Here is a 25436-nt window from a genome sequence, read left to right as displayed (position 1 = left end):
TCCAAAGGAGTGTACTGCATCATTTACAAGCCAACTTGGGAACACATCAGACATCATTCCGGTACAGCGAATGGCTTCTGATAATCTTCTTAGGATTATCTGTTTGATCCCAGAAAAGTTTCATCATCCCATAGCTTCAGCGTGGCATTTCACTATCCGATTGACTACCTGAGAAAGACCAAACACAGAAAGAAGAATAAGATAAAACAAATTGACTCTTTAAATGTTGCCTTCACCACACTGCATAGGTTGTGGGCAAGAGGCAAGGAGTAGAAGTTCCCAGCTGAATTTAACCCTTCTGATATAGATGCAGCTGCTGCATCTATACATGAAAAGGATAATAGAGGTACATTTTGCGGAAAAGATAGAAAACTCACTCAATCTGAGAGCAGTATGTAAGCCTTCAAGTCCCTGGATTGAGAAAGAAAACTGGCAATGGAATGCATATGAATTTCCTGATCAAGAAGATATTCAGTCGATTTTTAAAACAGGGAAGGTCAATTTCCACAGAGATAAATACTTCACAGAGAGTTTTCCTCTCAATTCCACACTACTAGAAGAATAATTCTTTTGGGAATGCTAATAAACCATTGTAGCGAGAGTGGACTGACTAAATATTGCTGTAGATCCCAAAACTATTAATGGAAAACTTAAGCAGTCTAAATAGGTATTATCATTCAGAAAATATGTCAAGAATAAGCAAGAAAAAAGTTGACACCGAGCATGTAAACAACAAATGTATTGTAATATTCAAATATTGAATCACCGGTGTGAAATACCCTCATTCCAGCAGGTTAAAGAATATTGTTACTTCACTTTCACCAACAATACCAGCTCTTACATCTTGCTTTTGTTATTTTCCTTTAAACTTAACCAAGAAAACTCAAATCTCTAATTAAGAATTAAGACTAGCTCATGAATATTATTTTTTTAATTGGTGGATAATGGTAATGTAGGGGCAGCTTGTGCACCCTCAACTATTCCGTAGGATACCTGCATCCTTCCACAACCACCAAAACAACAGGTAAATCTGCTCCCATCAAGGCTTATGGAAGTATATCGCCTAGCTTTATGTTACAATCACTGAAATTTGAACCCTGGTCTCTGATGATCTTCGCTCCAACTTCATTGACTGCTTGGCCACACCTTTGGGATCCACATACAAAGGCTAGAAAAGTACATGATTTCAGAGGAACACTTGTTAAGAAGAAAGACTATCTATTTAGCATATGTACAATTTGATACAGAGCCTATCGACTAGTGTCATTATCCAGATTTCTCTCATCCATTTACAAGACATCTGACCAAAACAAAGAAACTTCATATATACAGCAATACAGCATTTGAGTGGCTATGGTTTGCACCATCATCTATACATTGTCAAAGAGGATCCTCTTTACTTCATGCAAAACTTTTCTTCAGAAAGCAGTGGACATATCAATTCCTTGGAGAAGAGGAGACTTGTCTACCAATAATTGCCACAGGAACAATAACCATCTTTGAAGTGATGCAAGCACTTCGAGTCATGTATATATATTTCACGTTCATATTTCTGAGAAATAAATTTGGCAGTCCTATGGCAATCTTCACACATTCTGAGGTTCTTAACAATTCGGATCACTCGAGATGATTGAGGATTCTTAATGAGAGTAAAAGAAAGTGCAAGTTTCTCACTATGAACTCTACTCATATCTTCCTTCTCCTCTTCTCTGATGCAGAGCCTATTGCAAGAACTAGATCCCTCCATTTTTACTTCTTTTCTTTTTATCCAAGAATCTGGAACCTCAGAATTACTCTGCTGACCTGAAGCAAAAGCATACACCACATTGTTGATCTCAGTCCAGCTCCAACTAAGAGATTCTTCACAATGATTTCTTTTTCTAGGTCTCAGCACAGTTACTGATTCTTCAGAAATCCCACGTAGAGCATACAACTGTAAGAGCAACTGATAAATCACTACATTTTCTGAATCCAGTTTGAGTAATTGTTCCCCAGCATGGATAGCTAAAGTCAAATTACCGTGCATGCGAGAAGCAGTCAGCAATGCACCCCATACAGAAATATCACGCTCCATGGTCATATTGTCTATAAATTCAATTGCTTCTTCAAGTTTACCTGAACGACCATATAAATTAACCATAGCCACACAATGTTCTAGACCTGGTACAATCCGATACTCTTCGGACATGCTAGAGAACATACTCTTCCCCTCATCAACCATTTTGGCTAGACCATAAGATGAAATCACACTCGAGAAAGTACCCCTGTTTGGTTTAAGCCCTGCCTCTTTCATTTGATGAAATAGCTTTATTGCCTCACTAGAACAGCCATGTAAAACATAACCAGCAATCAATGTGTTCCAAGAAATAATATCTTTGGTTGACATCCCATCAAGTATTTCTTTCGAGTATTTAATGCCCCCAGACTTGGAATATGTGTCTATAAGAGAATTAGCAACGGAGAGCTCATTTTCCAGATTGCAACGCAGAACACAACAATGAATCTCTTTCACCTTCTTTGCAGCAATTAAGTTTGAACAAGCAGGTAGGATGGACAAAATGGTAACTGCGTTGGGCTTAAAACCAAATGACTGCATTTTCCGAAACATGCCCAACGCTTTGTCCTTCTGTCCATTTTGCAAATAGCCAGCAATGAGAGCGTTCCATGAGGCAGTATCCTGCTCAATGCTCCCGTCCTTCTCCATCCTCCAGAACAGATCCAATGCTTGATCCTCATCACCATTTTGCATGTGTCCTGTAATCATAACATTCCACGTGATAACATTAGGTGATACCTCAGACTCATGCATCTTCGTAAAAAGATCATGGGCTTTTCCAAAGTACCCGGCTTGGCAGTATCCTCCAATCATGGAATTCCAACTGTAGACATCTTTCTCTGGGATCATATCAAAGACTAACCGAGCAGCTTCAAGTTTACCACATTTGGAATATAAGTCAATCAAAGCATTCCCAACAATTTCCTCTCCATCAAATCCTAACTTTACAACCAAAGAGTGAAGTTCTCTTCCCTTCTTCAGGTCTTTAAGAGAAGCACAAGCTGAAATTATGCTTGTAAGTGTTACTTCACTTGGTGTAACTCCATTGAAACTCATCTCCCGGAACAACTCTAATGCCTGACTGTTCCTGTTATGTTGAGCCAAACCTGAAATCATACAAGTCCAACTAAAAACATCAGGCACTATCCCATTACCCTCCATCTCCTTCATAACTTCCAGCGCCTCATCACACTTGCCTAACTGATTATGGCTAGCTATCAATGTGTTCCATGTGATCAAACCGGGTTCTACGCCTTCAAGATGCATTAAGTCCAATAACCTCCGGGCCTCCACAATCTCACCCTTGTGACAATACGCCATTATAATCGAATTCCAAGACACTATATCCGTCTTCTCCATACTCTCGAAAAGCCTCTTTGCACAAATTAACAACCCGCATTTTGCATAAACAGCTAGAAGCGAGTTATTCACACGGATTTCAGAACTCATTCCACATCGAATCGCTATAGAATGAATCAACCTACCAGTCTCAACATCACCACAATTCCCACAAGCTTGTAAAATCTTTGGGAACAAAAAGCTATCGGGTACAATACCATCCTCCATCATCATGTAAAAAAGGTCCACAACATCACCCCACCTACTATCTCTTGAACAAGCACCAATCATAGCAGACCAAGCAAATAAATCCCTCTCACGCATTTCATCAAACACAACGTATGCTTCTTGTAAAGACCCACATTTGGAATACATCCCTAACAGCTTAGTTTCAATAAAAGGGTAAACTTTTTTAAGTAAAAAATTCATCTTTTTATGAAGTTTACGTCCCAAAGGTAGTGACTTCGAATTGATGCAAGATTCTATAAGTTTTGAGAAAGTTTCGGGTTTTACCTTATACCCATATTGTGAAATGGATTCTAAAGCTGTTATGGCTTCACTGAGGCGCCCATTTGTGCAAAGATAATTCAAATGAGTATCTGTAAATCTTGGTTCATAATTGATGGGTATTTTTGATTTTGGGTGATAATTTTGGGATAATTCTGAAATTGTTGGGAAAATTGATTTGCAGGGAAGAATTACACTCTCCATTGGAGAGTGCTTAATTTTTCCTTTTCCTTATTTTTTCTTTTTTCTTTTTGGAGTTATGATTTAATTTGTTCTTGGTAAAGATTGATGAATGAGTTGCAGATAGCCACAGGAACTGCAGACATGATTCTCTGTGATGACTTTTTATTGCGTGTCCACTTTGAACCAATCAGAAATTTACAGCTCGGATTATCTTAGAAATGGCCAACTCGGATTATCCATAGCTAATGCTCTCTTGGGCCAACACTTAGTTTGAAGGAGTTTTTACCTTCCTAAACACTATTTGAAACATTATTATTCTCCCTATTTAATTTTTAATTTAATTACATAGTCATATATAATTTATTAATTATATATAAATAAATTTTAAATGAGTATCCCTTTATATTAGAAATTGAATAAGAAATATCAGCTACTTCCCTATCCATTTATACTTACTTGCCTAGGCTCTCTCTCTCCGTCTCTCTATGTTTCCGTCTCTCTCTCTCTTGCAAAGTCTGAAGTTTCACTTCGCTTTAGTTGGTCATATGTCTGTCTCTCTCTCTCTTGCAAAGCCTAAAGACTCATAAGAAATATCAGTTTATGATTTGAAAAGAGGAATGCTCAACGAAGTTAAAATTGCAAAGCTTGAAGATTCACTTCGCTTTAGTTGGTGTGATGACTCAAAATGTCATCTTTAATTTAAACATTCATGTATGTGTTTTAAGACCTCGAAAAGTACTATTCATCATTCCTCGACTTGCGTGCGCAGTCCTTATAATTTTTCGGAAAGTTTTTATATGAAAAATGGATTAAAATGTGAAATCGAGCCTTAAAACGAAACTAAGTTGACTTCGGTCAATATTTTGAGCAAACGGACCCGGATCAGTATTTTAACAGTTCCAGTAGATCCGTATCGTGATTTGGGACTTGGGCGTATGCCTGGAATTGAATTTGGAGGTCCCTAGCTCAAATTATCGCTATTTAACGAAAACTAGAAATTTAAAGGCTAATGGTTTCCAAAGTTTGATAACGGATTTGAATTTATCTATATCGGACTCGGATTGAGATTTCGAAAATTGAAATAGCTCCGTTATGTCATTTATGACTTGTGTGCCAAATTTGAAGTCATTCCGGATTCATTTAATATGTTTTGGCACGAGTTTTGCAAAGTGAAAAGTTTAAAAAATCAAAAGTTCGAATCGAGGTGTGAATTGTAATTTCGATGTTGTTTGACATGATTTGAAACTCTGAGTAAGCCCGCATTATATTACGGAACTTGTTAGAATATCCGGACGAGGTCCCGAGTGGCTCGGATGAGTTTCGGACGAGCCACCGATCAATTAGAACCTGCTGCCCTATGGTGGTTCCGGTGCTTTGCATCTGCGCCATTTTGGCCGCAAGTGCGTGATCTGCGGAGGCAGTGTCTCTTCTGCGACCCCAAAGCCAGGCAAGAAGTTTCGCTTCTGCGAAGCATGGAGTGCAGGTGCGATGCCCGCTTCTACGGTGCCATGATCGCAGGTGCGGTCCTCCTCGCTTCTGCGACGTGAAGGTCCGCAGATGCGGTCCTCTGCTGGGCAGCCCTATTCCTCAAATGCGAGCTTTGTATCGCAAATGCGAGTCCGCAGGTGCAAAAATATTGGACAAAATACATAAAATCGGATGTTACCATTTTTACTCATTTTTGAGTTTTGAGTCTCGAACTTCGGCGATTCCAAAGGGATTTTTCACAACTTCGACTTAGGTAAGTGTTATATATCTGAAAGTGATTATATTTCATAAATCAATCTCAATATTCATCGTTTATTTCGGATTTAGATGGAAGAAATTGAGATTTTTATAAAAATTTTCAAAAAATATAAAATGAAGATTTGAAAGGCAATCCGATATCGGAATTCGATAATTTTTATATGGTTGAACTCGTATCGGAACGGATGTTCGGATTTCGTGAGTTTTTTTGGGATTCAAGATGTGGGTCCCACTATCAATTTTAAAATAAATTTTAAATTTTAATCCAAAAAATTAGTAAATTCATATGGAATTAGTTCTTACGATTCGTGTTGAGTATATTGAATTATTTATGACTAGATTTGAAGCTTTCGGACATGAATTCGCAAGGCGAAGGGTTGTTGGAATCTTGAAATTGGTTGCGAAGCGAGGTAACTGTCGTGGTTAACTTTGACTTGAGGGAATAGAACCCTTGAATTATTTGTTATATGAAATTCATGTGAACGAGGTATAGGCGAGGTGACGAGTGTCTATACGTCGTCAAATTAACTATTTGCATAATTATTTGAAAATCATAAATCGTTTTAAATCATGAATTAATTATTATATTAATTGTTTCTCTCGCTCAATATTATGCCTTGAATTCATGCTATAATTTCCACATGCTTATTTGATTTATGTGACTTAATTGCTACTTGACATTTAGCATACTAATTATTAAATTGCCTATTTCCTTCGTAATTTCCACAACTAATTGCTACTTGTCATCACTTATTTTTAAATAAATCATAATTATTGTATGTTTGTTGTCTTATAATTTCATATTAATTGTTGTATTTATTGGAGTAATTTCTTTTATAAGAATTGGTAAATTATATTATTTGAGGAGGGGGTTGCACGCCGCAACAGAAATAAAAGTGAATATATTGGAGGAGCGGGTTGCACGCCGCAACAGAATTGATTGAAATGAATATATTGGAGGAGGGGGTTGCACGCCGCAACAGAATTGATTGAAAAGATATATTTAGGATCGAGTTGCACATCACAACAGGATTAAATAAAAATGAATATATTGTAGGATCAGGTTGCACGCCGCAACGGAATTGAATATGAATATATTGTGGGATCGGGTTGCACGCCGCAACGGAAACTGATTGAAATAATAATTGGTTACGACTGTCGAGTTGGCTTCAGCTGTTGAAATGAGTTACATATTTTATTTTTATTATTATTATTATTATTATTATTATTATTATTATTATTATTATTATTATTATTATTATTATTATTATTATTATTATTATTATTATTATTATTATTGTTATTATTATTATTATTATTATTATTATTATTATTATTATTATTATTATTATCCTCGTCACTACTTCGTCGAGGTTAGGCTCGACACTTATTGGGTACATGGGGTCGGTTGTACTCATAATACACTCTGCACTTCTTGTGCAGATATCGGAGTTGGTCCCAGTGGCGTACAATAGATTTGCTCGGATTCAACTATTCGCAGGAGACTTGAGGTATAACTGCATGGCGTTCGCAGTTCTGAAATCCCCTTCCACTTTATCGTAGCTGTGTATTTCTTTCAGATAGCTTCATTTTCATTCAGACCTTTATTTGTATTATTCTAGTAGCTCGTGCACTTGTGACACCGGTTCTGGGATGGTATTTAGACATCGCTATTATTATGGATTATTCACTTTATTTCAGACTTTATTTTCGCATTTATTTCTTTATTATTAATTAATTTAAAATTATTTTAAAATGGCTAATATTATTCTAACATTGGCTTGCCTAGCAAGTAAAATGTTAGGCGCCATCACAGTCCCGAATGTGAGAATTTTGGGTCGTGACAGTTGGTATCAGAGCACTAGGTTACATAGGTCTCACGAGTCACGAGCAAGCTTAGTAGAGTCTGAAGGATCGGTACGTAGACGTCTGTACTTATCTTTCAGAGGCTATGGAGTTTAGGAACAATTTTACTTCTATTCTGCTTTGTCGTGTTTTATTCTATCATTGACGATTGAACTCTTCTATTCTTATTCTCTCGCATATGGTGAGAACACGTTCTACATCTACCACTGGACAGGAGCCAGAGTCTCCAGTGACTGCGTGACCTCGGCCGCGCCAGAGGCCGAGGTAGAGGCAGGGGCAGAGCTCAATCTAGAGCTCGAGCAGCAGCACCTGTTGTACAACCTCAGATGGATTTAGAAGCAGAGGTTCCATCTCAGACGGTACCTGTTGGAACAAATCAGGTTCTAGAAGGATTCATAGCTACTCCAGTACTTCAGGACGCTCTAGTCTATTTGGTGAGTCTTATGGAGGGTGTGACCCAAAATGGTACATTTCTAGTGGCACCAGCCATCTCATAGGCTGGGGTAGGAGCACAAACTCCCACTACTCCCGCTTCGGGGCAGACAACTCCTCAGTATCAGGCTCCAGTAGCCCATCCAGTTGGGGTAGTTCAACCAGTTATTACAGCACATGCCGATGATAGACCTGCTTTGTCTTCTGAGGCTTTGTTGGGGTTGGACAAGTTTACCAAGCTATTTCCAATCCATTTCAATAGTACACCTTCTGAGGACCCACATGCTTTTCCTGACTGCTGCTATGAAGTATTACAGAACATGGGGATAGTCGAAAGTAATGGGGTTGATTTTGCTGTGTTTCAGATGACTGGATCCACCAAGAGATGGTGGAAAGATTATGTATTTACTAGACCAGTTGGTTTGCCTGCACTTAGTTGGGAGCAGTTCTCGCAACTATTTATGGAGAAGTTCCTTCCTATCACACTGAAGGAGAATCACCACAAGCAGTTTGAGCGTCTCCAACATGGCAGTATGTCGGTCACTCGGTATGAGACCCGCTTTGTGTATTTAGCCTGTCATGCTCTTCTTCTGCTTCCTACCGAGAAAGAGAGGGTGAGGAGGCTCATTGATGGACTCGTTCAACTTATCAAGATACAGATGGACAAGGATATCGGGAGTGAGATTTCTTTTCAGACGGCTACTAATGTCGCCAGGCGGATCGAGATGGTTCTTTCACAAGAGAGAGGGCAAGTGTCAGATAAGAGGCCACGTCATTCCGGTAATTTCAGAGGCGCCTCATCTGGAGGCAGGGGTACTTATGATAGGGGTCATCCTCCCGGGCCATTTTATTCAGCACTTCAAACTTCTCACGGCGATTCAGGGAGTCATAGTCCTATTATGCCTTACTCTGGGCAACCGACATTTAGTGCACATCCAGCTCCTATTAGTGCACTATCACTCCAGAGTCACTATGGCAGTTATCTGACCCGTTTGGGTCAGCTTCAGCAGCCACGACAACAGGATGAGTGTTATGAGTGTAGGAACATTGGTTACATAAGGAGGCATTTCCCTAGGTTGTTGAGCAACATATCTCAACAGGATTCTCGTGCCATCATACCGGCACCGGTTTCTCCACCGCCCGCCCGACCAGCTAGGGACAAGGATCAGACTGTTAGAGGTGGAGGTCAAACTATTAGAGGTGGAGGCCAGCGAGCTATGGCCTGTCCCAGAGATGTAGTTCATACTGGTAGGGCCCAGCCCCGATTTTATGCTTTTTCAGCTAGACTTGAGGCCGAGTCATTCGATGTCGTGATCATAATTATTGTTCCAGTTTACCATAGAGATGCTTCAGTTTTATTTGATACAGGATCTACTTACTCTTATGTGTCCTCCTACTTCACTTCATATATGGTTGTGCCTCGTGATTTCCTGAGCGCTTCTCTGTGTGTGTCCACACCGGTGGGAGATTCTATCATTGTAGATCATGTCTATCGTTCGTGTGTTGTTACTATTGGGAGTCTTGAGACTAGCATGGATCTTCTACTTCTTGATATGGTAGATTTTGATGTCATCTTAGGAATGGATTGGTTGTCACCTTATCATGTTGTATTGGACTGTCACGCCAAGACAGTGACCTTAGCCATGCCAGGATTACCTCGAATAGAGTGGAAATGGACTCTTGGCCATTCCATCAGCAAGGTTATCTCTTACGTGAAAGCTCGGCGTATGGTCGAGAAGGGGTGTCTAGCTTATTTGGCCTATATTCGCGATCCCAGTGCGGATGCTACTTCTATGGATTCAGTCCGAGTTGTCCGTGAGTTTCTAAATGTATTTCCTGCAGATTTGCTGGGGATGCCACCCGACAGGGATATTGATTTCTGTATTGATTTGGCTCAAGGAACCCAGCCCATTTCTATTCCACCATACCGTATAGCCCCGCCGGAGCTAAAGAATTGAAGGAGCAGTTACAAGACTTGCTTGATCAGGAACTCATTAGACCTAGCATCTCGCCCTGGGGTGCACCCATACTATTTGTAAAGAAGAAAGATGGCTCTATGCGGATGTGTATATATTATCAGCAGTTGAACAAGGCTACTATCAAGAACAATTATCCGTTGCCAAGAATTGATGACTTATTCGATCAGCTTCAAGGTGCAAAGATATTTTTAAAGATTGACTTGAGGTCTGGCTATCATCAGTTGAAGATTAGGGCATCTGATATCCCTAAGATAGCTTTTCGGAGTCGGTATGGGCATTATGAATTTTTAGTGATGTCATTTGGGCTGACAAATGCCCCAGTAGCATTTATAGATTTGATGAACCGGGTATTTAAACCCTATTTGGATTCTTTTGTGGTTGTATTCATTGATGATATCTTGATTTTTTCCAGCAGTCGAGAGGAGCATGAGCAACATCTTCGGATTGTGCTTCAGACTTTGAAAATAATCAGTTATATGCCAAATTTTCAAAATGCGAATTTTGGTTAGACTCAGTTGCCTTTTTGGGGCATGTTGTATAGGCAGAAGGCATAAAAGTGGATCCTAAGAAGATTGAGGCAGTTCAGAATTGGCCTAGACCTGCTTCAGCTATAGAGATTCGGAGTTTCCTGGGTTTGGCGGGTTATTATCGCCGGTTTGTGGAGGGATTTTCATCTATAGCATCCCCATTGACCAAATTGACCCATAAGGGTGCCTCATTAAGGTGGTCAGACGAGTGTGAGTTGAGCTTTCAGAAGCTCAAGACCGCTGTTACATCTTGTGCGTCCCAAGGTGACGTAATGAATATGAGACTTTTTAATCATGATTTAAATAATTTTAAAGTCATAATATGGCTATATATGATGTTTGGATAGAAAATATGAAGTTTGGGAAAACTCAGATTAAAGTTGCGGAAAAACTGACTAAGGATTTGCCCTGTAACAGAGCTTTTTGATAAATACATTTCGTGTGCTATATGAGGTCTTTTTGGGACATATTATATACCAAATTTAAGGTCTTGGAATGTAGTTTCTAAAGAACTTAACCGTTCATTCAATAGAGACATGGATAAAAAAGTTATAAGTGTTGGAAGAAGGGCCAATCATAGGGTGCCAAGTAGCACCTTTTTGACTTTTAAAAAAATGGGATAGTTACATCCCATCTCGTCTCTTTCTCCATTTTTCCAGAGAAAACTCCCAAATAACACCCCTAACTTTACTCTTAATCTCTCTGCAAGAGATTCAAACAAGATTATCATCCCGGACACGGAATCAAGAAGCGATAACATTTAAACGATCCCTACGACGTAAGTATCGCTATATCGCCTCTCTTTTTCTTTGTAGTTTGAATTTTGGAAGGTACTTCATAGTTTAGAAAACGTGTACTTTCTGTATTTAAGTGTTTAAATATCAAGGAAGGTTGATAAATTCATTTTCTAATAGTTAGAACTCACAGGACGGTGATCGGAAGCCGTGAGTTCGAGTTATTTGACTTGTAGTGGACTGTTTTGTGGGCTGTTTCATGTTGCCTTTAGGTTGTCTATTTTTATACTGTTTAATGGAGTTTTAGAGGATAAATAGTGTGGAGAAACACCACATAATGACGGAATGGTGGGCTGGTCATTCGTCGTTATATTGTTTAGGTTGTTGGACACTACTTTGGTTGTCATTTTATGTATGAAGTGATTAGGGTGTGTGGGCTGTTTTGTCGTATATTGTGATGGATATAAGGTTGGAAAATGATGCATACATGTTGTTATTATTTTGTTCTTGTTTTTGTTGGTATATGGTATTGGAGGAGGTCCTAGTTACATGAGAGATGCTGCCCAAATTTACATAAACGAGATACTAGTTTAAGTTGCGGACTTAGCCTTTACTCAACACTGATTTTAAATCTCCTTATGCTATGGTAGATTGAGTTGAGTTATTTGAAGAATTTCTTGGAATATATTAAGTACTCAATGGAGTTAAGGTATGTTAAGGCTATCCCTTCTTTCCTTTTGGCATGATCCATATGATACAACGAAACAAGCAAGCACGCCACTTTCATGAATGATTCTATTCCTAGAAGTACTAGGGTTATCTATGTTCTTGATTCCCCATATGTCCTATTATTCTATCATTTGTTCATAGGTCTCAGAAAATACGTAAGTTGATAAATTATATTTCATGATATTAATCAAAGGCATATTGATCTTATGACATTTCGAGAAATCTTATTAACGTATTTCTTATGCATTTCATGCATTTATACATGTACATTGACCCATGACCAGATGACGTTATATATGTGTATATTATGTGTATATGGGATATGGGATATGGAAAAAGGTTATGATGTTATATACGCACCACTACCTGATCAGTTGGTATACGTTGATGATTTGCCCACAGTGGCCGAGATGATATGACGGGATGCCCTCAGAGGCTTGATGATGTTATGAACGCATTTACCTATGCATGGTATGACATTTATACGTATGTGCATGACATTATAATATTAAATGATTCACAGAGCTATTCAGACTTACATGTCGAGTCTTTTACTCCTTGTTTCTCCCATGTCTATGATTTATTGATTTTCATTCCTCACATACTCGGTACTTTATTTGTACTGACATCTCTTTTGCCTGGGGACACTGCGCTTCATGCCCGCAGGTCTCGATAGGCAGGCTGAGAGTTCTCCTAGTAGACTATCAGCTCAGCAGAAGGTGTTTGTGCACTCCACTTGCTCCGAAGTTGCCTATTTGGTCAGTATGATTTAAATATGTATTGATTGGTATGGCGGGGCTCTGTCCCGACCTTTATGATATTTACGTACTCTTAGAGGCTTGTAGACAGATGTCATATATACGGATACTAGTATAGCCCTATAGGCCAGTACGTCATATGTATAAGTCGGTATATCAAGTTGGGTTACCCTATATTGAGTATTTCCTCATGTTTTATTCTACTTATCTCATGACAGCCTCTCCGTTTCATTTACCTATGATAGTATGATACAAAAGATATGTTACGTTGGTACTCGGTTGATTAAAGTACCGGGTGCCCGTCGCGGCCCATCGGTTTGGGTCGTGACAAAAGTGGTATCAGAGCAATTCTGTCCTAGAGAGTCTACAAGTCATGTCTAGAAGAGTCTTGTTTATGGGTGTGTTGTGCACCACACTTATAAGAAGGAAGCTATAAGGCATTTAGGACTATCACTCTTTCTTCTTACTCTAGATCGTGTGGTAGAGCTCAGTTGTAAGAAATTCAAACTCCTAAATTCTATTTTATTCGTTATACAACGACATCTACACCCAGAAAGACAGTTGGTAAGAGATTGAATGTGGCTGTAGAAGAGTTGAGTGAGAGGAACTTGATTTTACATCATGCTTATGATGAGTAAATGTAAGGCCTTTAGTATATTATGTGTGTACTACGATGTGTGAGCTTCTTGATAAGGAGACCGAAGGCATGAATATCTATCTACCCCTATGGTAAAAAGCAATGAGAGAATCAGAAGGTAAATACAAGTTTCAATAAGTAAAAGAAGCTAGGTGAAAAAGTATACGAGGTACCCAGTTAGTGAAGATTAACCGTATTTACAATTCAGGCAGATAAATATAAGAATTATGAGTTACTTTCCACAATAACAAAGGTATATTCACTTGACAACACCCATTTCAGTTATGCCCTGTGGGAGCTAACAGATATAATTTAAGAGAAGGATGGGATATTAGCATCCAGTTGGGGTTAGAGTAACCCAAAATTATGGATGGATTGTTATCATTAGCTCACATCTCCGAGGGATATTGCAAACATGGTAATGGTTCTCCTTGTGAGACACCCAGATAGTGCACTCTAGAATCATACAATCAGATATGAATACTAGAATGTTCAGAAATTTCAGAAGATTGGCATTGGAATCCTAGAAGGGATAAATATTTAACTTTGTATGGCTCTCGTCGATAAATATACTAGTAAAGAGAGAGTGTTAGGCGACCCGACGAGCCAGTGAGTTGAATCAAGGGGGGCTAAAAGTGAAAGAATATTTTGAAGAAGTTTTCATAATAAGGTAATAGACAGAAATATTAGCAGGAGAATAAGAAGAAATTAAATGAAGCATTATGAGTAAGATGTGATAAATGGATGATAACGGTAAATCAAAATATGATAGTACTACAGATTCTATAGTCAAGTGAAGGAAAAGACAAGAAGTTACAGGCCTTGAGACAATAAAAGAGTATAAGCCATAAAGTCATGTCCCCATTTCGAGAAATGAGTTGATGACTCATACATGATTACCAGAAGGAAAAGTTAGACCCCCGGAGTAATAGAAATTAGTATGGGCTAGTGAATAAGATATGCTGAACATGAATTCGGTACCGAAGGATTTGATAATAGTTGACATCGTGAGAATTTCAAAGGTCGCATTACGACGATAATTGAATGGACAACAGAAGAATAACCTTTAAAGGTCATTCAGGAAGACGCTTCCCTAATACAAGCGCTGTGAGCAAAGTTAAGCTTAAGGGACTAAGTGTGACAGTTCCACTAGGTGTCACCTTTGTGTGTAAGAAATTAAATTATCCCTGGTACAGAAGGGTTACCACAAGGCAAGTAAGATTCCGTGAAGATGTGAAAAGACGCCAAATATGAAGAGGTGAAACATTTATAGGTAAATCTTCATAGTAATAAATGTTAGTACTCCCCTAAAGGGTGGAAGATGGTGTGATATGGTATTAAGTCGGAGTTATGTGGTTAAGGTAACTATGGAATAGTAAAGTAAGAATGTGGTAGAAAGGCGAAAGGAATGAGATTGCATTTATTCAGATCCTACGGATAGGATACGACTCTAGACCATTATGTAAGCATGATGACGGGGAGAGGCAGTAAGGGTTCCATCACTAGATGTTATTGATAAATAAGTTCAAATGAACATTGGATACATAAGGAGCAAGTGTGCGGGGTAAGTTAAGACAAAAAATATAACCCAAGAGAGATTACACAGAATATAGATATGAGAATGGACTAACTTGTAGTTAGTAGTTGATTCAGGAAGAGCCTAGCCATGGCTAAACAAGAGGGTACCGACAAATTAGCAGGTTGTGCAAGATAAACATAGTGAAACCCAACATAGAGAATTCAGTCTCGCAAATATGATGACATCGTAATCCTTGATAAATATTCAGATAAGAGTTGGGGTTGTTAAAGGTACCGCATAAATATTACGAAAAAAATGGTGCCACTGAGAAGACAGTCAAAAGGTTTTAGTTCAGAATCAACCTTATTAGCACAAGGGCGCGGAGGTAAGTAATTAAGGATAATTATAGGTGAGTAAGAACATCAAAAAAATTCTTTCAGGTATACGATGTAATAAGCTCGCAGCTTTACAGGAGTCAAAGGGTCTCTCTTAAGTACTACAAAGAAAGACTAGATGAGGGAATAAGAAAGAAGGCTTCAACTTAAGCATAGTGACATAAGGAAGAAATGGTCTTGTAACAACAGTCTCACAACAATATTGTATGCACTCCATAAGAAAATGGAACCTATCGTGGCTAATGAACAGAAATAAATAAATAAATCAAAAGATGATATTTGAGATCATATGAGTTACAAAAAATTCCAGTATTTGTGGGCAATGAGATAAGCCATGTATTCATGTAACAAGTGGCAGAACGACCATGAAAAGTAATTGCTTATGTTTAAAGAGAACTAAGAAAGCACAAGAAGAATTATCCGACCCACGATTTAGAGTTAGCGGTGATTCATGCACGAAATATGTGGATGCACTATTTGTATGGCATTTATGTTGATATCTATACGGATCATAAGAGCCTTCAATATATCTTTAATCAAAAGGAATTGAATTTACGCCAAAGGAGATGGTTGGAGCTACTGAAAGACTACGACGCTGATATTTTATACCATCCGGGGAAGGCGAATGTAGTAGTCGACGCCCTCAGCCGTAGATCTATGGGTAGCCTATCATATTTATAGCCAGAGAAGTGTGGGATAGCCCATGAGATTCATCAGCTAGCTAGTCTTGGAGTTCGATTACTGGACTCAGGTGATACCGGAGTTACTATTCACGACACGACAACATCCTCTTTAGTAACTGAAGTGAAGGAACGCCAATATGAGGATCCTGTGCTAGCTCATTACAAAGATACATCCCCTCAAAAATTTGAGATTACAGGAGATGGAGTCCTCAAATATCGAGGTTGATTATATGTTTCTAATGTGGCAGGATTGCGCTAGCAGGTTATGGGAGAAGCTCAATATTCTCGTTATTCTATTCATCCAGGAGCGACTAAGATATATCATGATATCAGGGGAATATACTGGTGGGACGGAATAAAGAATGATATAGAAGAGTTTGTTGCTCAGTACCCTAATTATCAGTAAGTTAAGATTGAGCATCAGAAACCCGATGGATTATTATAGGCTATAGAGATTTCGACTTGGAAATGGGAAGTGATTAATATGGATTTCATCATAGGCTTATCTCGTACCCAATGTAAGTTCGATGCTATATGGGTTATTGTCGATAGAATTACAAAAGCAACTCATTTTCTGTCTGTCAGGACTACTTACTCAACAGAGGATTATGCAAGGCTTTACATTAGGGAGATAGTACGACTTCATGGTGTCCCTATACCTATTATCTCAGATAGAGGTGCTCAATTTACAGCTAATTTCTGGAGGTCCTTCCAAAAGGATTGGGGTCTCAAGTAAGTCTTAGTACATTATTTCATCCCCAGATAGACGGTCAGGCTGAACGTACTATTCAGAAACTGGAGGATATGCTACGGGCTTGTGTGATGGACTTTAGGGTTAACTGGGATGATCATCTTCCACTTATTGAGTTCGCATATAATAATAGTTATCATTCCAGCATTCAGATGGCTCCATACGTAACTCTTTACGGACGGAAGTGTAGTCACCTATCGGATGGTTCTAGGTTGGGGAAACTAAGTTAGTAGGACCAAAGTTGGTACAACAGGCAGTTGAGAAGATTAAGCTTATATGGGAAAGGCTATTAGCAGCTCAGAGTCGTCAGAAGTCCTATGCAGATAATCGACGACGAGACTTGGAGTTTCAGGTAGATGACTGGGTATTCCTAAAGGTATCACCGATGGAAGGATTTATGAGATTCGGTAAGAAAGGAAAGCTTAGCCCTTGGTACATTGGACCTTATAAGATTATACGCAGAGTAGGCCAAGTAGCATATGAGTTAGACTTGCCTTGCAAATTGGAGTCTGTACGTCCAGTATTTCATGTGTCTATGCTCCGTAGGTATATTGGAGATCCCTCTAAAGTCATTCCAGTTGAGGATGTTCAGGTTACAGAGCAGCTATCGTATGAGGAAGCTCCCATTGCTCTACTAGATAGACAAGTTCGGAGATTAAGAACTAAGTATATAGCTTCGGTTAAAGTACTTTGGATTAACAATAATGTGGAAAAGATGACTTGGGAAGCTGAAGAAGAAATGAATACTAGGTATCCTCACTTGTTTCCACTTCCGGAGAAGGATCAGACTGAGACATCACAACCTTTAGGTACGTATATGGTACTTGATTCTTATGTTAGTTATTATTATTGGTCGTGTGAGGCCATTGGTGTTATTGATGATTGTGGCCCTGTATGGATTTGTATTATTGGGTTTTTTGTGTGACAGGTTGGTAGTAGTACCGTTACAGAGGAGACTCTACCTAAATTTCTATAGATTTCTCGGAGTTTAACATTCGAGGACGAATGTTTCGGGGGGGGGAGGGGGGTTCTTTTTACACCTTGTGCGTCCCAAGGTGACGTAATGAATATGAGACTTGTTAATCATGATTTAAATAATTTTAAAGTCATAATATTGCTATATATGATGTTTGGATAGAAAATATGAAGTTTGGGAAAAATCAGATTAAAGTTACGGAAAAACCAACTAAGGATTTTCCCTGTAACGGAGCTTTTAGAGAAATAAATTTTGTGTGCTATATGAGGTCTTTTTGGGACATATTATACACCAAATTAAAGGTATTGGAATGTAGTTTCTAACTCACTTAACCGTTTGTTCATTAGACACCCGGATAAAAGGTTATAAGTGTTGGAAATGGGCTAATCATATGGTGCCAAGTAACACCTTTTTGACTTTTAAAAAAATGGGATATTTACATCCCATCTCGTATCTTTCTCCATTTTTCCAGAGAACACACCCAAATAAAAACCCCTAACTTTACTCTTAAGCTCTCCGCAAGAGATTCAAATAAGATTATCATCCCGGGCACAGAATCAAGAAGCGATAACATTTAAACGATCCCTACGACATAAGTATCGCTATATCACCTCTCTTTTTCTTTGTAGTTTGAGTTTTGGAAGGTACTTCATAGTTAAAAAAACGTGTACTTTCTGTATTTAAGTGTTTAAATATCAAGGAAGGTTGATAAATTTATTTTTTAATAGTTAGAACTCACAGGACGGTGATCGGATGCCGTGAGTTCGAGTTAATTTACTTGTAGTGGACTGTTTTATGGGTTGTTTCGTGTTTCCTTTGGGCTGTCTATTTTTCTACTGTTTAATAGAGTTTTGGAGGATAAATTGTGTGCATAAACACCACATAATGACGGAATGGTGTGCTGGTCGTTCGTCGTTATATTTTTTAGGTTGTTGGACACTACTTTGGTTGTCGTTTTATGTATGAAGTGATTAGGATGTGTGGGCTGTTTTGTGGTATATTATAATGGAGATAAGGATGGAAAATGATGCTTACATGTTGTTATTGTTGTGTTCTTATTGTTTTTGGTATATGGTATTGGAGGAGGGCCTAGTTACATGGGAGATGCTGTCCAAATTCACATAAACAAGCTACTAGTTTAAGTTGCGGACTTAGCCTTTACTCAACACTGATTTTAAATCTCCTTAAGCTATTGTAGATTGAGTTGAGTTGTTTGAATAATTTCTTGGAAGTTATTAAGGACTCAATGGAGTTAAGGTATGTTAAGGCTATCCCTTATTTCCTTTTGGCATGATCCATATGATACAACGAAATGAGCAAGTACGCCACTTTCATGAATGATTCTATTCCTAGAAGTACTAGGGTTACCTATGTTCTTGATTCCCCATATGTCCTATTATTCTATCATCTGTTCATGGGTCTCAGAAAATACGTAAGTTGATAAAGTTTATTTCATGATATTAATCAAAGGCATATTGATCTTATGACATTCCGAGAGATCTTATTAACGTATTTCTTATGCATTTCATGTATTTATACATGTACATTGACCCATGACCAGATGGCATTATATACACGTATATTATATGAATATGGGATATGGGAAAAGGTTATGATGTTATATACGCACCACTACCTGATCAGTTGGTATACGTTGATGATTTGCCCACAGTGGCCGAGATGATATGACGGGATGCCCTCAGAGGCTTGATGATGTTATGAACGCATTTACCTATGCATGGTATGACATTTATACGTATGTGCATGACATTATAATATTAAATGATTCACAGAGCTATTCAGACTTACATGTCGAGTTTTTTACTCTATGTTTCTCTCATGTCTATGATTTACTGATTTTCATTCCATACATACTCGGTACTTTATTTGTACTGACATCCCTTTTGCCTAGGGATGCTGCGTTTCATGCCCGCATGTCCCGATAGGCAGGTTGAGAGTTCTCCTAGTAGGCTATCAGCTCAGCAGAAGGTGTTTGTGCACTCCATTTGCTCTAGAGTTTCCTATTTGGTCAGTATGATTTGAATATGTATTGATTGGTATGGTGGGGATCTGTTCCGACCTTTATAATATTTATATACTCTTAGAGGCTTGTAGACATATGTCGTATATACGGATACTGGTAAGGCTTTATAGGTCAGTACGTCATATGTAAAAGTTGGTATATCAAGTTGGGTCACCCTATATTGAGTATTTCCTCATGTTTTATTCTACTTGTCTCACGACAGCCTCTCTGGCTCATTTACCTATGATAGTATGATACGAAAGATATGTTACATTGGTACTCAGTTGAGTAAAGTACCGAGTGCCCATCGCTGCCCATCGGTTTGGGTCGTGACAACCGCTTTGACTACGGCGCTAGTGTTGATGCATCTCGCATTGGGATTAGTGCAATATTAATGCAAGATGGCAAAGTGATTGCATATACGTCATGATAGTTGAAGGTTCATGAAATGAATTACCCTGTACATGACTTAGAATTGGCAGCCATTGTTCATGCACTGAAGATTTAGAGGCACTACCTTTACGGTGTCTCGTGTGAGGTATTCACTGATCATCGTAGTCTATAATATTTGTTCAAATAAAAATATCTCAATTTGAGGCAGAGAAGATGGTTGGAGCTATTGAAAGACTATGATATCACAATTTTGTATCACCCCAGAAAGGCTAATGTGGTGGCCGATACTTTGAGTAGAAAGGCTGTGAGTATGGACAACCTTGCATATATTCCGGTTGGTGAAAGACACTTAGTTGCAGATGTTCAGACTTTGGCTAATCAGTTCATGAGGTTAGATGTTTCAGAGCCCAATCGGGTTCTAGCTTTCACAGTCGCTCGATCTTCCTTGTATAAGTATATCAGAGAACGACAGTATGATGATCCTCATTTGCTTATCCTTAAGGACACGGTACGACACAGTGGTACCAAGCAGGTTGTTGTGGGGGAAGATGGTGTTATGTGGATGAAAGGTCATATATGTATTCCCAATGTGGATGGGCTTCGTGAATTAATTCTTGAGGAGGCCCACAGTTCCCGATATTCTATTCATCCGGGTGCCACCAAAATATATCAAGACTTGCGACAACATTATTGGTGGAGGAGAATGAAGAAGGATATAGTTGCATATGTAGCTCGGTGTTTAAATTGTCAGCAAGTCAAGTACGAACATCAGAGACCTGGTGGTTTGCTTCAGAAGTTAGAAATTCCTAAGTGGAAGTGGGAGCGTATCACTATGGATTTTGTTTTTGGACTCCCACCAGCTCAAAGAAAGTTTGACGCAGTATGGGTCATTGTGGACAGGTTGGCCAAGTCAGCAAATTTCATTCCAGTAGCAGTTACCTATTCTTCAGAGCGGTTAGCGGAGATTTAAATCCACGAGATTATCTGCCTTCACGGTGTGACCGTGTCTATCTTTTGTGATCGAGGTACGCAGTTCACCTAATACTTCTAGAGGGCTGTACAGTGTGAGTTAGGCACGCGGGTTGAGTTGAGTACATCATTTCATCCACAGACAGACGGACCGTCAGAGCGCATTATTCAGATATTGCAAGATATGCTTCGCGCTTGTGTTATAGACCTTGGAGGTTCTTGGGATTAGTTCTTGCCACTTGCAGAGTTTGCCTATAATAACAACTACCAGTCAAGCATTTAGTTGGTTCCATATGAAATATTATACGGGAGGCGATGTCGTTCGCCTGTTGGCTGGTTTGAACCGGGAGAGGCTCGATTGGTGGGTACCGATTTGGTATAGGATGCCTTAGATAAGGTCAATATTATTCAGGATCTACTTTGCACAACTCAGTCTAGGCAAAAGAGTTATGCAGACCATAAAGTTCATGATATTGCATTCATGGTTGGAGAAAGAGTATTGCTCCAGGTTTCACCTATGAAGGGTGTAATGAGGTTCGAAAAGAAGGGAAAGTTGAGCCATAGGTATATCGGCACCTTCGAAATTATTGAAAGGGTGGGTGAAGTAGCCTACAAGCTTGCACTACCACCTAGCTTATCAGCAATTCATCCGGTATTCCATGTATCCATGCTCCGAAAATATCATGGTGATCCGTCCCATGTATTAGACTTCAGCTCAGTCCAATTTGACAATGATTTGACTTATGAGGAGGAGCTAGTAGATATTCTAGCCCGGCAGGTCCGACAGTTGAGGTCTAAGAATTATCCTTCAGTTCGGGTGTAATGGAGAGGTCAGCCGATTGAGGCAGCTACCTGGGAGTCTGAGTCGGACATGCGGAGTAGATACCTATATCTTTTCACCGGCTTAGGTATTTTTCTAATTCTGTTCGAGGACGAACGTTTGATTTAGAGGTGGAGAATATGATGACCCAAAATATCATCTTTAATTTAAATATTAATTTATGTGTTCTAAGACCTCGAAAAATACTATTCATCATTCCTCGACTTACGTGCGCAGTCCGTATAATTTTCCAAAAAGTTTTTATGTGAAAATGGATTAAAATATGAAATAGAGCTTTAAAACTCAACTGAGTTGATTTCGGTCAATATTTTGAGCAAACGGACTCGGATCAGTGTTTTTACAGTTCAAGTAGGTTTGTATCGTGATTTGGGACTTGATAATATGCCCGGAATCGAATTTGGAGGTCCCTAGCTCAGATTATCGCTATTTAACGGAAACTAGAAATCTAAAGGCTAAAGGTTTCCAAAGTTTGACTATGGATTTGATTTTATTGATATTGGACTCCAATTGAGATTCCAAAAATTGGAATAGCTCGGTTATATCATTTATGACTTGTGTGCCAAATTTGAAGTCATTCCGGATTTGTTTAATATGTTTTGGCACTAGTTTTGCAAAGTGAAAAGTTTGAAAAATCAAAAGTTCGAATCGAGGTGTGAATTGTAATTTCGATGTTGTTTGACGTGATTTGAAACCCTGAGTAACTCCGCATTATGTTATAGGACTTGTTGGAATATCCGGACGAGGTCCCGAATGGCTCGGATGAGTTTCGGACGAGCCACAGATCAATTAGAATCTGCTGCCCTGTGCTAGTTTTTGTGCTTCGCACCTGCGCCATTTTGGCCGTAGGTGCGTGATCGCTTATGCGGAGGTGGTGTCTCTTATGCGACCCCAAGGGGTGATGCTCGCTTCTGCGGTGCTATGATCGCAGGTGCGATCCTCCTCGCTTCTGCGGCTTCCTTCGCGCTTCTGCGTAGTCGCTTCTGCGACGTGAAGGTCCGCCGCAGATGCGGTCCTCTGCTGGGCAGCCCTGTTCCACAAATGCGAGTTTTGTCTCGCAAATGCGAGTCCGCAGGTGCGAAAATACTGGACAAAATACATAAAATCGTGTGTTACCATATATACTCATTTTTGAGTTTTGAGTCTCGGATTTGGGAGATTCCAAAGGGAGTTTTCACTACTTCGACTTGGGTAAGTCTTCTATATCCGAAAGTGATTATATTTCATAAATCCATGTCAATATTCATCGTTTATTTCGGATTTAGAGGGAAGAAATTGAGATTATTATAAAATCTTTAAAAAAATATAAAATGAAGATTTGAAAGGCAATCCGATGTCGGAATTCGATAATTTTTGTATGGTTGAACTCGTATCGGAACAGGTGTTCGAATTTCATGAGTTTTTCCGGTATTCTAGATGTGGGTCCCACTGTCGATTTTTAAAATAAATTTCAAATTTTAATCCGAAAAATTAGTAAATTCATATGGAATTAATTTTTACGATTCATGTTGAGTATATTGAATTGTTGGTGACTAGATTTTAAGCTTTCGGACACGAATTCGCGAGGCGAAGGGTTATTGGAATCTTGAAATTTGTTGTGAACCGAGGTAAGTGTCGTGGTTAACCTTGACTTGAGAGAATAAAACCCTTGAATTATTTGTTATGTGAAATTCATGTGAACGACGTATAGGCGAGGTGACGAGTGTCTATACGTCGTCAAATTAATTGTTTGCATAATTATTTAAAAATCATAAATCATTTTAAATCATGAATGAATTATTATATTAATTGTTTCACTCATAATTTCTTTGTCAAATATTATGCCTTGAAGCCATGCTATAATTGCTACGTGCTTATTTGATTTATGTGATTTAATTGCTACTTGACATTTAGCATACTTATTCTTAATTGCCTATTTCCTCCTTAATTTCCACAACTAATTGCTACTTGTCTTCACTTATTTCTAAATAAATCATAATTATTTTATGCTTGTTGTCTTATAATTTCATATTAATTTTTTCATTTATTGGAGTAATTTCTCTTATAAAAATTGATAAATTAAATTATTTGAGGAGCGGGTTGCACGCTTGTGATGACCCAAAATATTTTTTTAAATTTAATAATTAATTTTATGTTCCAAGAGTTCAAAAAGTACTATTTATCATTCCTCGACTTGCGTGCACAGTCCATAAAATTTTCCGAAAAGTTTTCAGGTGAAAAATGGATTAAAATGTGAATTAGAGCTTTAAATCTCAACTGAGTTGACTTTGGTCAATATTTTGAGCAAACAGACTCGGATCAGTGTTTTGACAGTTCCAGTAGGTCCGTATCATGATTTGGGACTTAGGCGTATGCCCGAAATCAAATTCCGAGGTCCCTAGCCCGAGATATGGAGTTTTGATAAAAAAAATTAAACGTTTAAGTTCAAATAGTGACCGGACGTCAAATTATGTGCAAACAACCCCGGAATAGAATTTTGATGATTCCAACAGCTCCGTATGGTGATTTTGGACTTAGGAGCGTGATCAAAATTTTATTTGGAAGTCCGTAATGGAATTAGACTTGAAATGCCAAAAGTTGAATTTTTGGGAAGTTTGACCGGGTGGTTGACTTTTTGATATCGAGGTCGGAATCCGATTCTGGAAATTGGAATAGGTCTGTTATCTCATTTATGACTAGTGTGAAAAATTTGAAGTCATTCCGAATTGATTTGATGTGTTTCGGAACTAGATAGTTCATAGATTTTGATTTGAGGTGCGATTCGTCGTTTTGATGTTGTTTGATGTGGTTTGAAGCCTCGACTAAGTTAGTATTATATTTTGGGACATGTTGGAATAATTGGTTAAGGTCCCGAGGGTCTCGGGTGGATTTCGGAAGGTAAACGGAATGGATTTCGGACAAAGAGGATTGCTGGAAATTTTGCCAGAATTTTCTGGGGCGTGGAGCCAAATTTGGAAGCTTATATCTCGCAATTCATAAGGAATCGGAAAGTTTTCAAAACATGAAAATTATAGTCGTTTGATTCTGGTTTCCATAAAGTTAAACCAATCACTATTTGGACATGTGTACATAAAGTTATGATGGATTGAATGAAAGCTAGTAGAGCAGTTTCGCCAGAAATTTCTGATGCGTGGAGCCGACTTTGAAAGCTTATATCTCGCAATTCATAAGAAATCGGAAAATTCTCAAAACATGAAAGTTGTAGTCATTTGATTCTAGTTTCCAGAAAGTTAAACCATTTATCATTCTGACATTTGTACATAAAGTTATGATCGATTGAAGAAAGGCTGGTACAAGCAAGTTCTGATGGACTTTTAGTGACGGAAAATGGACTTTTAGTGACGGATGGGCAGAAACTTAAGGACCAAAAATAGTCATTTCCTTCATTTCGTTTTGG

General features: G+C 38.6%; 1 protein-coding gene across 1 annotated transcript; it reads right to left on the bottom strand.

The window, feature by feature from the left end:
• Positions 1-726: 726 nt before the first annotated feature.
• Positions 727-4206, bottom strand: LOC107794118 (pentatricopeptide repeat-containing protein At1g19720). Its single transcript, XM_016616579.2, has one exon. The coding sequence runs from the start codon at positions 4103-4105 to the stop codon at positions 1466-1468; it is 2640 nt and encodes an 879-aa protein (XP_016472065.2). The 5' UTR covers positions 4106-4206; the 3' UTR covers positions 727-1465.
• Positions 4207-25436: the final 21230 nt, after the last annotated feature.

Source organism: Nicotiana tabacum, chromosome 12 (assembly GCF_000715075.1).
Source record: "Nicotiana tabacum cultivar K326 chromosome 12, ASM71507v2, whole genome shotgun sequence".
NCBI lineage: Eukaryota > Viridiplantae > Streptophyta > Magnoliopsida > Solanales > Solanaceae > Nicotiana > Nicotiana tabacum.
This window is presented reverse-complemented; position numbering and strand designations above follow the sequence as displayed.

Excerpts from the sequence above, each read along its gene's own strand:
- LOC107794118 (XM_016616579.2), bottom strand. The coding sequence starts at position 4,105 with ATGGAGAGTGTAATTCTTCCCTGCAAATCAATTTTCCCAACAATTTCA.